The sequence below is a fragment of the Bactrocera dorsalis genome, chromosome 2 (genome assembly GCF_023373825.1).
Source record: "Bactrocera dorsalis isolate Fly_Bdor chromosome 2, ASM2337382v1, whole genome shotgun sequence".
Lineage (NCBI taxonomy): Eukaryota > Metazoa > Arthropoda > Insecta > Diptera > Tephritidae > Bactrocera > Bactrocera dorsalis.
Window position 1 is genome coordinate 60,350,135 of NC_064304.1, and position 16,462 is coordinate 60,366,596.

General features: G+C 38.0%; 1 protein-coding gene across 1 annotated transcript in view; it reads right to left on the reverse strand.

The window, feature by feature from the left end:
- Positions 1-2,085: 2,085 nt before the first annotated feature.
- LOC105233177 (zinc finger BED domain-containing protein 4) overlaps positions 2,086-16,462 on the reverse strand; it is a 454,786-nt gene continuing 440,409 nt past the window's right edge. The window contains exon 5 of the mRNA XM_049449889.1: positions 2,086-2,222. Coding sequence (XP_049305846.1) covers positions 2,203-2,222 — 20 coding nt within the window. The 3' untranslated portion in view covers positions 2,086-2,202. The remainder of the gene's footprint in view (positions 2,223-16,462) is intronic.

Sequence of the window (16,462 nt, forward strand, 5' to 3'; positions counted from 1 at the left end):
GGATCAAGTGTGTCGGGGTTGTAACGTGGACGAATTGAATAATTCTATATGGTTTGGCGGTCCACAGTTCCTCCTAGAAGATCCCGCTTTATGGCCAATTAACGCTCACTTTCAGCTCTCCCCAGAAATCGAAGCCTTATAGAAGAAGAAAAACGCTGTCACATTTTCTACAAATGTGAAAGACAACACTATAATGGAGCTGATTGAAAAATTCTCTTCTCATCAGAAGTGTATGTACTTCCTGTGGTCGCATATTTATTACGATGGATCAGACGACCAGAAATGCCTACTGTGGGAAGAGGTCTGACGGCAGACGAATTAAACTTGAGTTTTTTGAAAATTGTCCAGGTGATTCAACATTCTGAGTTTGCGAGTGAAATCCAAAAACTGACTAAAGGCACCACGCTACCCGCAAACTTGCAAAAACTCAACCCTTTCTTGCATGAGTACTCGGATATGTCGCTTTCCTTTAAATTAATCCGAGTAGGAGGTCGCCTATTAAATGCTCCTCTCCCATACGATGCCAAATTCCCATTATTACCGAATAAAAATTCACATTTCGTTATCACTTATTTACGGTTCCTGCACTTTTGAAATCACCTCGCTGGGGCAAAAGCGTTGGTTGCGTTTCTTCGAGAACGCATATGGCTAATTAATGCCAGAGGAGCTTACAGTAGAAGCGTAAGAAATTGTACACACTGCTTTCATTACAAGACGAAGTTGCAAACCCAAATAATGGGAAATTTGCCAGTTGAAAGACTTCGAGCGTTACGACCCTTTCTGATATGTTTCGTAGATTTTCGTGGTCCCATTTATACAACGTTAAACATACGTGGTCGACCACCCGTAAGAACTTATATAACAGTTTTCGTTTGCTTCACTTCAAAAGCAGTACATTTAGAACTAGTCTCGGACCTCTCTAGTAATTCCTTTATTTTCGCCCTCAAAAGGTTCATTGGTCGCCGAGGGATGCCACAGAAAATATTCAGCGACAACGCAACCAACTTTGTCACCGCCGACCGCAAGCTGCGCGAGCTGAAGGAGACCTTTCTAGCGCAAGCTCCAGAGCTAGTGGGATTTGCAGACGAAGAAGGATCCAGCTTCGGCTTTATACCACCCAGGGCGCCGCACTTCGGCGGATTATGGGAGGCGGCGGTGAAGTCCGCCAAGCATCTGAACGTTCGCGCACTCTGCAGCGCTCTACTAACGACGGAAGAGCTCTCAACGCTATTGGCTGAAGTGGAGGCCATCCTCAACTCTCGCCCCCTAGTACCTCTGAGCCAAGATCCCAACGACGGCGAGGCGTTAACACCAGCGCATCTATTAATAGGATGCTCCCTGCAGGCATTACCCCCAGAGAAGGTGCCAGTGGACCCTGTTCGTTGTTGCAAAAGATGGCAACTTGTTTGCTGTCTCAAGCAACAGTTCTGACGACATTGGTCCAAAGTATACCTGACGGGCCTTCAGGAGCGCAACAAGTGGCTGCACCCCAGACGCAATATGTAGTTCAATGACCTCGTTCTCCTCCACGAGGACAACGTGCCGCCGCAGCAGTGGGTACTAGGGCGCGTCGTCGCAGCCGTCGAAGGCCAAGACGGCAAGGCACGAGTGGCAGACGTGGCAATCAAGGTGGGCACCATTAAGCGCCCAATTCATAAACTCGCATTACTGCCCATGGATGTTGAAGGATCCTGATCCTGTCCAGGTGGCCGGTGTTGCGTCAAGCTTATATATGTTCAACCTAAAATAAAAATAAAACATGAAATTAAAATTAATTGCTTTTCTGGAATACATTTTATATTTGCATTATAAAGTTTTCCTTTCATTGTACTTACCTCAATAATGTTAAATATACTCACCTTAATCTATTACCATAAGTTAACGAAATGAATTGTACTTACCTCCGTTTCTGTCGAACTTCGCCTTATTGCATATTTCACAATTATTGATGTATTTCTGTATTTCTTTTTGGGTAGTAGTGTGTTTTTTTTATTTCTGCAAATATTTATATTTCTTCGAAAAAAGACCTTTTTTCATTTTAGAAAAAATAATTGCTGCAGGTTTATTTGACTTATTATTATATGAAAGTACAACATTTGAAGGATACTTTAAAGTAGTTTTATTGAAAAGTAGCGAGGAATAGCGAATTTGTCGTCGATCTCTGCAGGCACCTCGAAAAGAAGTTTTTGTGCGGTGACCAGCCTACAGCATCACTGGATCATCTGAAACCAAAAAATCAAAATGCTTTTTTTAATTTATTAGTTTATCTTTCAATTGACGTCGAGTTTTTTTTTTTAATTTTTCAATTTTTGGTACCATTTTCAAGCCAAAATGACGATTTTAGACGAAAAATTCGACCTATTTGTTATTGTAAAATTGTTAGTAATTAAAATTTTTGGGAAAACTCGACTCATTCGATAGCTATATATACATATGTACAATATTTGTACAAAATTTCAAAACCATCGATGCATTAGTTTTTTCTGAAGGCTAGTCACCGCCTTTAAAAATGACATATTTGGGAAAATCCATTCAAAGTTTTGTACACTCAGCGCAGGTAGCTGGAAGGCGCGCAAACTTAAGTAAGAGGTACCGTTATTCAACCTGCTGTAACTTCGTTAGTTTTTCTCCGAATGACCTAAAACTGTAACACAATATTCTTGAGATGTTGATGGTTCAGAAAAAAAAAATGAAAAAAAAAAGTTGTCAAACCTTACCCCCCACCCCCCTTAATGTATAAAATGTCGAAATCAAATTCATTGAGTTTAATTTTCCACCTTTGTAATTTTGAATTACGTTCCTTTATATTATTGAACCAAACCAATGAACGATGGTCTGTTTTAATGGTGAATCTGCGACCAAAAAGGTATGGGCTAACAACTCTTTCTCTATAGTGCTATAATTTTTCTCATGTCCATTCAAAGTACGACTGGCAAATGAAATTGTTTTGTTATCTTGCATAAGGGCTGCTCCTAGAGCAAAATTACTCGCATCTGTCACAAGGGTAAAAGTTTTTGTGAAATCTGGGTGGATTAAAATTGGGTAATTTTTTATCAACATTTTTAATTTAAAGAAAGAATCTTTGTAATCTTGGCCATTAATGTTTATTTTTGAGCCCTTTTTTAAATATTTTATTAAATGGTATGCTATTTTAGAGTAATCTTTAATAAATCTAGTAGTCTCTATAGTATCCCGTAATACCTAAAAATGCTTTTATTTCCTTAACGCTTCTTGGAAGTAGAATCTTTTCTATTGCTTCCACTTTTTGAAGGTTTTTGAAGTGACCTAGGAATTTTGTTTCTTGTCTTAGAAAATCGCATTTATTTAATTGGATCTTTACATTTTTTTTCTTAGGTGTTCTGCTACGCTTGTAGAAAATACTAGAATATCGTCCTTGTACACAATGCAGATTTTGTCGATATATTGTTTTAATATAGTATATCGTTCATTAGCCTTTGGAACGTTGCCGGTGCATTTCGCAATCCGAAGGGCATTCTTAGAAATTCATAATGTGCATTTGCAGTGGAGAACGCTGTATGTATGTCGCGTTCGTCCATTTCATTTTGATGAAAACCTTTGGCTAAGTCGAGAGTTGAAAAATATTGGCATCTTCCCAATTTGTCAAATATCAATATATCGTCTATATTTGGAATTGGAAATCTGTCTTCCGTAGTTATGCTGTTCAACTTCCATTTTTGTTCATTGGTTTTTGTTCATTGGTTGCGTCCAGCTTCTTTGGTACCAGCCAAATAGGGCTGTTGTAAGGACTAGAGAATGCTCTAATTATACCTTGGGTTAACATTTGTTTTTCTATTTTCGGTTTGTGTATTTCTGGGTATCGGTAGATTTTAGAGTAAACCGGAATATCATTTTTGGTTATTATTCTATGTTTTGTTGAACTTGGAAATGTTAAAATATCATCGTCGTTGTAAATTACGCTTTTATATCTTTTTAGTATATTTACAAGTTTATTTTTGTCTATACCGTTAAGGTGATTGGTGTCAACGAATTCTGTGACGCATTTATCTTTTATGTCATTACAGAAGATTTCCACCTCATTGTCTTTATAGCTCATTTCGTTATATATTTCTTCTTCTTTTGTTAGATAAAAAGTCAGTATTGTTTTATTTGTTTTTATAATTCTGTTTGGGTAGTCTATTGTCGCGTTTATCTTCGTTAAGATATTGTTACCAATGAGTCCGCCAAAGTTCTTGTTAAAATTACATTCCAGGAATTCGCATATGATTTCTTTTTCATTAAATTCTTTAAATATTGGGAATCTGCAAAGTTTCCTTAGTAACGTTTTTCTTCCCATTGCTGTGACTTGCACATCTACTTCCCTCTTCCCTTTCGGGTTACAAACATTTTCGTTGATCAAACTGAACTCTGCTCCAGTGTCAATGATTAAATATAACTTTCTTATGTGTGTATCTATTATTATATAGGGTAATTGTTTTGTGGAACCCACTGAAAATTTGTATTTGCATTGCCAATATCCATAGGCTCTGGTTTATTGCGATTTGATATTGCGGACCGATTATAATTTCCTGGGGTCGAATCGTTACATCCGTGCACGGATCGGCAAACATACGAAAGAAAATTAGGTGATACGTCTATCGTATGCGGTGATTGGCATTATGACATACGATAGTAAACGGATCGTAATATATTTTCAATTCACAATAGTTTTTAAATTCCACATTGCTTTGGATCGTATTTTTAGGTCACAATAGATGTGGAACTGTCAAAACTGTTGCGAAATTTTCAATAAACTAACAAAAGCTAATTAAATATCAAAATGAATTCATGTTTGTTTTTTTATGTGAGCTCTAGTGAAAGTAATGGGCATAAAAAAATAGTGCGGAGGTAGCTAAGAGATCGTAGCAATAGCGTAGGTATAAAAAAAATTATGAATCCTCATAAATAAAATTTTCTTTGTAGATGTATCGTTGAACAAAGCATTGAAATCTTAAAAAGACGGAGGAGTATTTGAAGATATGACAAGAGAGGAAGGTATTAATTACTCCACAAAAGTGGAAGATTTGCTAACATTTGTGAGGCATTACATAACATCTGTATACAATTTACAATTAGTTACGACCCTCAAAAATTGCTATTCTTATCACACACAAGAAATGGACAACGGCGTAGCCAACCGCTTCACCGCAATCGACCAAATAAATAATTTTAATTCAAAAATGTATATATCCTTATCAATGTAAATAATTTTGTTTTAATTGGCAACTAAAATACAAAAATTTGATCACATCAATAATTTTTTTTTTTAATTTTTAATGAGATATTCCATTCATTGGTTTCTTGTTTATGTTTTTTATTCCTAAAAATTATAACAAACTTAAAATTAAATTTAAAAAAATTTTGCTCACATTTCCATAAATTTGTATATTACGATTGATAGTTTGCGTTCGAACGACACACATAGGAGCATTTACCCTCAAAAACCGGACAAAATTGAGAATTACAAACTTCAGCGATGGTACTCAAAATTGATTTTTGTTGGTACCTAAATAACCGGTCTACAATGAACCAATTAAATGAATGACCTTCAGGATCGTATTTTTAGGTCACAATAGATGTGGAACTGTCAAAACTGTTGCGAAATTTTCAATAAACTAACAAAAGCTAATTAAATATCAAAATGAATTCATGTTTGTTTTTTTATGTGAGCTCTAGTGAAAGTAATGGGCATAAAAAAATAGTGCGGAGGTAGCTAAGAGATCATAGCAATAGCGTAGGTATAAAAAAAATTATGAATCCTCATAAATAAAATTTTCTTTGTAGATGTATCGTTGAACAAAGCATTGAAATCTTAAAAAGACGGAGGAGTATTTGAAGATATGACAAGAGAAGAAGGTATTAATTACCCCACAAAAGTGGAAGATTTGCTAACATTTGTGAGGCATTACATAACATCTGTATACAATTTACAATTAGTTACGACCCTCAAAAATTGGTATTCTTATCACACACAAGGAATGGACAACGGCGTAGCCAACCGCTTCACCGCAATCGACCAAATAAATAATTTTAATTCAAAAATGTATATATCCTTTTCAATGTAAATAATTTTGTTTTAATTGGCAACTAAAATACAAAAATTTGATCACATCAATAATTTTTTTTTTTAATTTTTAATGAGATATTCCATTCATTGGTTTCTTGTTTATGTTTTTTATTCCTAAAAATTATAAAAAACTTAAAATTAAATTTAAAAAAATTTTGCTCACATTTCCATAAATTTGTATATTACGATTGATAGTTTGCGTTCGAACGACACACATAGGAGCATTTACCCTCAAAAACCGGACAAAATTGAGAATTACAAACTTCAGCGATGGTACTCAAAATTGATTTTTGTTGGTACCTAAATAACCGGTCTACAATGAACCGATTAAATGAATGACCTTCAGGATCGTATTTTTAGGTCACAATAGATGTGGAACTGTCAAAACTGTTGCGAAATTTTCAATAAACTAACAAAAGCTAATTAAATATCAAAATGAATTCATGTTTGTTTTTTTATGTGAGCTCTAGTGAAAGTAATGGGCATAAAAAAATAGTGCGGAGGTAGCTAAGAGATCGTAGCAATAGCGTAGGTATAAAAAAATTATGAATCCTCATAAATAAAATTTTCTTTGTAGATGTATCGTTGAACAAAGCATTGAAATCTTAAAAAGACGGAGGAGTATTTGAAGATATGACAAGAGAGGAAGGTATTAATTACCCCACAAAAGTGGAAGATTTGCTAACATTTGTGAGGCATTACATAACATCTGTAAACAATTTACAATTAGTTACGACCCTCAAAAATTGGTATTCTTATCACACACAAGAAATGGACAACGGCGTAGCCAACCGCTTCACCGCAATCGACCAAATAAATAATTTTAATTCAAAAATGTATATATCCTTATCAGTGTAAATAATTTTATTTTAATTGGCAACTAAAATACAAAAATTTGATCACATCAATAATTTTTTTTTTTAATTTTTAATGAGATATTCCATTCATTGGTTTCTTGTTTATGTTTTTTATTCCTAAAAATTATAAAAAACTTAAAATTTAAAAAAATTTTGCTCACATTTCCATAAATTTGTATATTACGATTGATAGTTTGCGTTCGAACGACACACATAGGAGCATTTACCCTCAAAAACCGGACAAAATTGAAAATTACAAACTTCAGCGATGGTACTCAAAATTGATTTTTGTTGGTACCTAAATAACCGGTCTACAATGAACCGATTAAATGAATGACCTTCAGGCCGATTTATGGCCACACAAGTAGTCGAAACCTAGACTTCGTTCAGAACGCACATGCTTATTCGCGAAACTCTCCATTGTTCTCGAGATTTCAAGGGGTTTTTTTAATGCGTGAACGGAATTCATGGAAATATTTTTTATAAATTCAGGACAACATGGTATGTATTTAATATTAATAGTATAAAAATTAATTTAGTTAATGTATTATTGTGTTTTTTTTTTTCGAGAAAACAAGGAATCATTAAAAAAACTAAATTTTTTTTTTATTTTTTAGAAATTAGTGTTTTTGTTATAGTTTTGGGCGAGGTCGAGCTATAATTTTTTTTTTCTTAGTAAACTACAGGGTTTCTACTTAACATATCAGCTTAAACATTTTTCCCATCTTTCCCCCCCTGTAAAAAAAAACGCGTTGAAAAAAGTAGATCAGTTGTAAAAAAATGAGTACTGGTTTATTAATTTTTTTTTTGGTTGAAAACTGAAGTCCTGCTAAATTAATCTAGACGGGTGGGAAGAGGGTATACATTTTTCGAGTGGTACCCAAAATTACTGGAATTGAAAATGTGCAAGAACTACGTTAGGAATTTGTTCTATTATTTCGTTTTTTCAGGTTCAAAATCAAAAGTTATAGAGATGTCTCGAAAAAACATTATATATGCTTTGTAGAGAAAGCGCTGCGAGAAAATGGGAAGATAAAACGTCATATGTGGAAAAAAGCTCAAAAAAGAAAGAAGTGTCCAGAAGACGAATTTCTAACTTTAAGTAATGATTTAAAGTATTTCATATGGGATTTAAAAAAGAAATGGGTATTGTCCAGTTATACTGAAGAAAGATTTGTCAAAAAATACGAAGAATGGCTTAACGCTTCCATTTTAGTACACAACTGGACGCCTGCATGAACTGCATGAAACTATCAATGTCACAAAAGAAGAGATATTAAAGTAGAGAATCAGGCAAAACGATTGCTGGTGACCAAAATACCCAATCCAATACGAGATATTTTCGTGCGACATACATTGCTTCCACTTCTACCATGAGATGGTACATATGTTGAAAAACGTCAAAAAGTTTCAATAACTTTGAAAGTACTAATGAGGAAAATCCCAAGTCATTAAAATTTGATTTGTCAATTCTCCACGCTAGGATCCGTTTATTTGAAACCATATTACACCTTGCTTATAAACTTCCTTTGAAGAAATGGCAAGTCCGAACCACAGAAGAGAAAAAACTTGTGAAAGAAAATAAGGAGAGAATCCAAAAAACATACAGGGAAAGGGCTGAACTATTAATAGGGCTGGTTTCGGAAATCCTAATTCGGGTAACACATCTCGAAGATTCTTCATCGATCCAGATTTAGCTGCTGAAATTACAGGAATAAAAAAATTTCATAATCAAACTTAAGGTCATTCTAGAAGCAATATCATCTGACCATAAATTGATGTAATGAAATTTCAAATATTTTGCAAAGATACAGCAAAAATGTACGTGGAGCATCCTGGCATCCAATGACGCCCACTTTTCATAAAATGCTTGCACATGGCCCAACAATCATAAAATACGCTATCTTACCTATCGGTCAGCTATGAGAAGAGGCAGCGGAGGCTGGAAACAAGCATTATCGTCTATATCGACAAGACTTTGCAAGAAAATTTTCATGGGTTCAGTGCAACCAAGATGTTTTAAACAGTCTTCTTCACACATCTGATCCATTTTTAAGTTGCCAGCGAAACCGTCAACAAAGCAAAAGCCATCCTTCTTGAGTGAAACTATAAAGCTCTTCGAGTCACAGGAACTATAGGTCCACGTCGACACTGAAGCAGGATTGCCTGAACATTCTGATGAATCAGAAGAGGCTTTGTAACAACACACGGGGGAATTCTTATTTTTTTATTATAATTTTACTTTATCATTTTATTTTAATATACATATATTCAATATAAAATGTTCGGTTGCACCCGAAATTATCCCTTCCTTATTTGTTTTATTTTAATAAATTGCATTATTATATTCAAACATGCATTTTCATTCATAAAATCACTTAAAATAATTTTGTCCGGTTTTTGAGGGTAAATGCTCCTATGTGCGACAATTCGAACGAACGGATACGTTTATATACTCGTTCACGTGTGTCATCATGCCAGATTACGATAGAAGCGTTACGATCACGTATGTCATAATACGAAATACAGACTTTACTTGACGAGTGATACGTTCACGGATGTAACGATTCGACCCCTGATAGGTTGTAATTCCGCGTTTGATTCCCGTCTCTTTGTTGATTAAAGTTTATTTGTGGGTTGAAATTTCCCTGTTGGTTATAATTTGTGTTTGTTGTCTGCTTTGACAGTCTAGTTTGCCACCGCTATACCTCTTTTGTGATATATAATTGTTATGTCTATTATAAATAATATTGTAAGTGGGGGTTAGGGTGGGTCGATTCCGGACTTTTTTCGATTCGGTATTTCTAATAGTGCGGAAAAGTTGCCTTAGTACTACCTGATTCCAATGCAACTTTTTGTTTTGAGATCGGATTGCATCTTCAATCCGAACCTCGGCCTTGAAATTTCGGAAATTCGCCTAAAATCGTGAAATTGTCTACCTAGCACCTGAAATACGCATCTCATGGCAAAATGTATAAAACAAAAGTTATTTGTCACGTCATTTGCTATCGAAATGGTTTATGTGATCATGGCCGTAGGACGAACCGTTCCCGAGATACGAGCGAAAAGGCGGCGCGCCACAGCGCAAGGTGAAAATCGGCTTGCGGCCACACTTCTTGACGTTGATTTCGCCGAGTGCTATCACTCACATTCATTCACCTACGCCAAAGGACACGTTCGGATAGGTCTCCACACAAATATTTTTTCATCGAGTTCCTTCACTCTTGTCGGTGATTTCGCCGAGTTCTATCACTTACATTCATTTCCCTGCGCCATACGACACGTTCCGACTGGTCTCCACATAAATATTTTTTCATCGAGTTCCTTCACTCTTGTCGTTGATTTCGCCAGTTGCTATCACTTATATTCTCTCAACAAAACACAGAACTCAAAATGTCTGTATCTAAATTTAAATTTAGACAGAAATGTCCTGTGTTTGGCATATATCCGTACAATCTCTCTGAGTCCCAGTTACCTACTTACCAGGATGTTCTTTTGTGTTATCAGTTTGAAAGATTTGGTATAGGGCGACTCCGAGGCGACAACTATGAACCTAGGAGTAAAGAAGTTACAGAAATAGTTGCAAAAAAGGTTGAAAATACTTTCAAAAAGTCATCTATTCGGATAGTTTCACACACCAGAGTTGTACAAATGCTCACCACATACCATAAGAAATTTCTGACTCTTAAAAAAATGTTTTTAAGGAACCCAATAGGTTTGAGCTCTAAAAGAGACGACTTTGTCTCTTCTGCCGGAAATTTATTTGACATCGCTGCTTGTAAATGCATTTATTTTTCTTCTTGCACTTGTCCAAAGGAAAGGAAAGTTCCTATCAATGAACAACCATTTCTCTTGGACCAGAGAACCACAAGAATTGGTCGCATTGGAAGTGTTGATCTACCTGAAATAAAAAAGATTACAAAGAAAAATGAACGTAAAGAAAAGCTTTCAAAACGTCATTCAACATCAACACTTACCAGAAAAGTATCATCTAGAACACGTGACCATTCAGATCAGCCAGACTCTCATACAGACGACAACAATATAGGCGCTCTTCCATCCTCTAAAACCAAACAAAACACACTAGTATTACAACACACTGCTTTAGCTGCCCAAAGATTTGGAGTAAGTGATAGAGCAGCGGCCTTGATTGTTTCATCGGCTTTTCTGGTCGCCAAAAAAGCAAGTTTGATAACAGAGGATCAGGCTAGCTTTGTCACTGACAAATGCAAGATTAGTCGGGCAAAGAAAACTGTTGGTGTTAAGCTCCAGAACACCGAAAGTATTGACTCCGTGTATGGGCTGTATTTTGACGGCCGCAAAGACAATACACTTACACAAGTCAGCGAAGATGAAAAGTACTACCGCGACACTGTCAAAGAGGAACATATTTCTCTTATAGCGGAACCTGGTTGTCATTACTTTGGCCACGTCACTTCTCCTTCCGGGTCAGCTGAGGATGAGACGCAAGCTATATGGCAACATTTACAAGACAATTCAGTTGATGTGGAACATCTAGAAGTTGTCGGTGCTGATGGCACCAACACGAACACAGGTTGGAAAGGTGGAATCATTCGGAAACTAGAAGAAAGAATAGGTAGGCCATTACAGTGGGTTGTTTGTCTTCTACATTTCAACGAACTTCCATTCCGTGCTCTTTTCGAACACATAGATGGTGTCTCAAAGAGTCCAAATACATTCTCTGGCGACATAGGTAAACTGCTCTCTTATTGTAAGAAGTTGCCTGTTGTCAAATTTGAAAGTTTTCCATCCTGCCAATTACCTTCTGAGGTTATTAATCCGACCCAACTTAGCACAGACCAAGCTTATCTCTATAAAATATCAGAAGCTGTTATTTCCGGTCAATGTTCCTCAGATTTAGCGTCGATGCATCCAGGTAACATGTGCAAATCTCGCTGGCTCACCTGTGCAAATAGAATTCTGAGATTATACATTTCTACTGACAAACCAACAAAGGAAATAAAGATTTTGGTCAAGTACATACTTACAGTTTACTCACTTTTGTGGTTCTCAATAAGATTCAACAGTTCAATCAAAGATGGCTCGCGCCATCTCTATGCTGCAATTCAAAGGTCGAGATACTTACCCGCTAAACTGCGCAAGGTTGTCGATTCATCCATTCAACAGAATGCTTTCTTTGCTCTTCCAGAAAACATTCTCCTTAGTATGATGACTGACGAACGGATAGAAGTCAGAAAGTTGGCCCCTGACCGTCGCAGAGTCTGACACCATAAATGGAAGAGTTAGATGTAATAAAGTGCCAAAGCTGAATTTCAAAGCTGGCTCGCGCCATCTCTATGCTGCAATTCAAAGGTCGAGATACTTACCCGCTAAACTGCGCAAGGTTGTCGATTCATCCATTCAACAGAATGCTTTCTTTGCTCTTCCAGAAAACATTCTCCTTAGTATGATGACTGACGAACGGATAGAAGTCAGAAAGTTGGCCCCTGACCGTCTTCTGGCAGCCAGAGAAGCAGAGTCTGACACCATAAATGGAAGAGTTAGATGTAATAAAGTGCCAAAGCTGAATTTCAAAGCTAATACTTATAACGATATGATTAACTGGAAGACTATTACCTTGACTGTTCCACCAGTTCTTTGTTCAGTTTCTAACGAAGAACTCATAAAAGGGTTGTCGGGAGACACTGCAGAGGTATGGAAACACCGGCGAAATCAACGTCAAGAAGTGTGGCCGCAAGCCGATTTTGACCTTGCGCTGTGGCGCGCCGCCTTTTCGCTCGTATCTCGGGAACGGTTCGTCCTACGGCCATGATCACATATACCATTTCGGTAGCAAATGACGTGACAAATAACTTTTGTTTTATACATTTTGCCATGAGATGCGTATTTCAGGCGCTAGGTAGACAATTTCACGATTTTAGGCGAATTTCCGAAATTTCAAGGCCGAGGTTCGGATTGAAGATGCAATCCGATTTCAAAACAAAAAGTTGCATTGGAATCAGGAAGTACTAAGGCAACTTTTCCGCACTATTAAAAATACCGAATCGAAAAAATTCCGGAATCGACCCACCCTAGTCTATATGGCTCGCTTAGAAAGACGACATCTATGTTCTCTTCTTGAACTGTTTTTATTTAGCAGATCTTGTGCTGCAGTGATTAAGGTTTAGCTGTAACAACCTCATTTTTTCATTGCTTTCATCATTTCTACGTACATAGGACATGTCGTACTTAAGACAGAGCGCTCTCCTTTGCAAAGCATACAGCTCGGGGCATTTTTGCACACTTTTTCTACGTGCCCTGCAGCTCCGGAGCGTGTACAGAGGGCTGACCGATCAGTCTGACTGACACATTTGTGTGCTATATGACCCACTTGAAAGCACCTAAAACATCGGGTAATGGGTGAGTATTCTCTAAGACGACAAATAAACCACCCTATCTTCACTTTACCCAATTTTAGTGCAACTTTAGCGTCTTGAGCGCGCAGATAAATAATAGCTATTTGTGTGCCACTTCAGGTTTTCCTCATATTTTTGACGCTTGATTTCTCCATGTTTTGGAACCCACACTCTTTTTTTAGTGCCTCGCAGATTTCTTCTGGTGTTGTAATTTCGTCCAAGTCCTTACACACTATTGTAACGTTTTGGCTGTATCAAAGCCATTTCACCCACCGCTCCTTCTAAGACGGTTTTAAATGATTCGGCCCTCTTGTCTGCCTGATTTTTCAACTCGATGAGTAGGTAACCTTTCATCGTCTTCCGTATATAGGTCACGTTTGATCCCAACTCTTCAAGACCGCTGTTGCATTTTATCTTACGTAGAATATCAGCATAAGACGCACCCTCTTATTTATTTTTTGGTTATAATGATGGCGTCCGGTTTCATTCTAATTTTCTTCTAAATCGGTTTCTTCTTTTTCACAACGTTCACCCATTTTTCACTTTCGCCATGTTGACCCGTAATATTTTGCTGTATTACTTTTGTGGGCTCACTGGTGTAGGTAGCTTTTTTCGGTTTTTTCGTTGGGAGTAGGTCTCCCGATACTTCACGCAGCCACTTTGGGGTATTCATTTCTTTAAAAGTGTGAGATAGCTGGGTTGCTTTCTCAACCATAATGTTTTTCTCCGGTTTCTCGGCTTTTTTATATAAGCTCATTATGCCACTCAGTAAATCGCGCATAGCTTGATTTATGTGCCTTTGACCAGCCATCATATTTTCCGACTATTTAATTCTACAACCCAGCTTGTAAAAATGGTCGGAAGTATCATTATTTAGTGAATTCTCTTCACTTCTGCTTGCTCGGTCAGCAGCTTCATCACTAATTGTTGATCCAGCAGCAGTGGATTCCTCATTTCCGCCGTTAGGAGGCGTTCTCAAAATTTTAGAATTCCTCCGGAAAGGATTCTCGGGTGTACGCCCCATACTATTCTCAGAGGCCATACCTCAGTGAGAAAATAGTCTGGGTACACCTGTCAATCAGTATGTTCAATCCCTACCGTTAAAACTTTACTTTTATTGAGTGGAGCCCGGTTTTCGTCCTCCACAATGTTGTAGTTATCTACAGCACATAAGGAGCGAATTGCATTGTATAGAGTGCTTGTCATTCCTTACGTTACTGTAGCCAACTCCAAGCTACGTAGTGGTTCGACTGGAGATTCCCGCCACAAGATGCGTTGCCAGTTACGATGCAAGGGATTGATCTCAACCTGTCGAAACATCTTCTTGACATCGGCTGTTATTACTATTCCATAATGTCGAAACCGTTGAAGAATATCAATCAAATTGTCTTGGAGGTGTGGTCCCGAAAACTGAGTGTCGTTCAATGACACTCCGCTTGTGGTTTCGCAGGACGCGTTGAATACCACACGAAATTTACCTGTTACCGCATGATGGGGTATGTAATAGCATTGCGTCGGATCGAAGCAATCGTCCTTCACGGGATTCACGTGACCGAGTGCTATGTATGTCCTCTTGCATAAACGTGATGTAATTGTGTGCGCAGCTCAGGGTCTCCAGCTAATTTTCGTTCAAGATGAAAAAACTGACGTCTCGCTGCTTGATATGAATATCCTAACACTGGAGCATTCGGAAGAAACGGGATTTGTACACTATAGCGTCCACTCGCTGTGCGACGTACAGTGTCGATGAAAATCCGTTCACAAGAGTCTACCGAGAGTTCGTCGACAGGACCATTGTTCTTAACCTGCCAGAACCTCTGCAGTAGTTTATCCAGTTGCTGATCGCCTATACATTTACTGACAGTTAGAGTATGCGTCAAATGATTTAGAGTGTTGACCATCGCAGGGCCAAACACAACCCAACCGAGATGGGTACAGAGTGCGCACAGTTCGTCATGGGGTCGCATAATGCACGGAATTCATAAGGCCTCCCATGGCAATCCGAAAGGAGTACCTTAGCCGGTCATCTTGCACAACTAAAGACTCCTCATCTAATTGTTATGGGGTCGTATAATGCACGGAATTCATAAGACCTTAGCCGGTTATCTTGCACAACTAAAGATTCCTCATCTAATTGTTATTGCTGGCGGGAATACACTTGCGGTCCGGTAGAAGTGTAGTTCGCCGCAGCACCTGAGTTAATTGTTGATGTAGAGCTTGGCGTTGTTACCGAAGCTGCTGATGATGGTGATACATTCGTATCAGGTATATTTTCCATAGGTCTTGTACCTGTACGTCGGCAGAGTAGCGTGTTATGCCCTTGCTGGCAAAACGAACATGCACCAGAAGTACACTGGCGAACAGGGTGTCATAATCGTAGACAATTGAAACATACTGCTAAACGCCTTACACGTTCCCAGCGTTCAGGGACTTGCATGTTTCGAAACTCAGGGCACCTTATTAGACGATGATTACCTGAGCAGTGAGGGCAACCAACGTTGGTGGGGGGTGCGTTTGTGTATTGAGTACTATTTGAGGCGCCCACGTGCGCCTTAACTGTACGAGGGGCGACACGCTTAAACAACGGTTGTGTGCTACCGGTTTGTGGTGCAACGGTAATGTTGTTGGCACGTCGTTCAAGAAGTAGCAGCAAATCTTCCAACTTCGATATGAATTGATACCGCATCTAGTCGCATGCCACACCACGTGATTTATTGTCGATGATGCAACCTAGACGGCAGTCTGGGTGTTTAAACGGCATTGCAATGTGACACACAACGTGGTGTACAACGTTTCAGTTGTCGCAAACAACTCTTCGTGAGATGCAATTTCGTCTTCCTCCGCCTTGCTGACCAGATCAAAGTGGTGATGTATAAACCGATCAAAGTGTTGATTTACTCGGCTGAGTAAAACTTCACGCTCCACTTTATCCGTATTGAAACCAGCATTCTGGATTTCTTTCACGAGGCGCACAATTGAAGCATGTGCCGATGCACGTAAATTCAACGAGGCCATTATCACTCAACTCTCAAAACAGGTGGTCGCAGTTCCTCACAGGTGCCAATGTATAAGATTAAAACGAACAGAAATGCGTTTAGTATGACCTGTCGTCACGACTTTATTTTTAGCACTGACTTAAATCT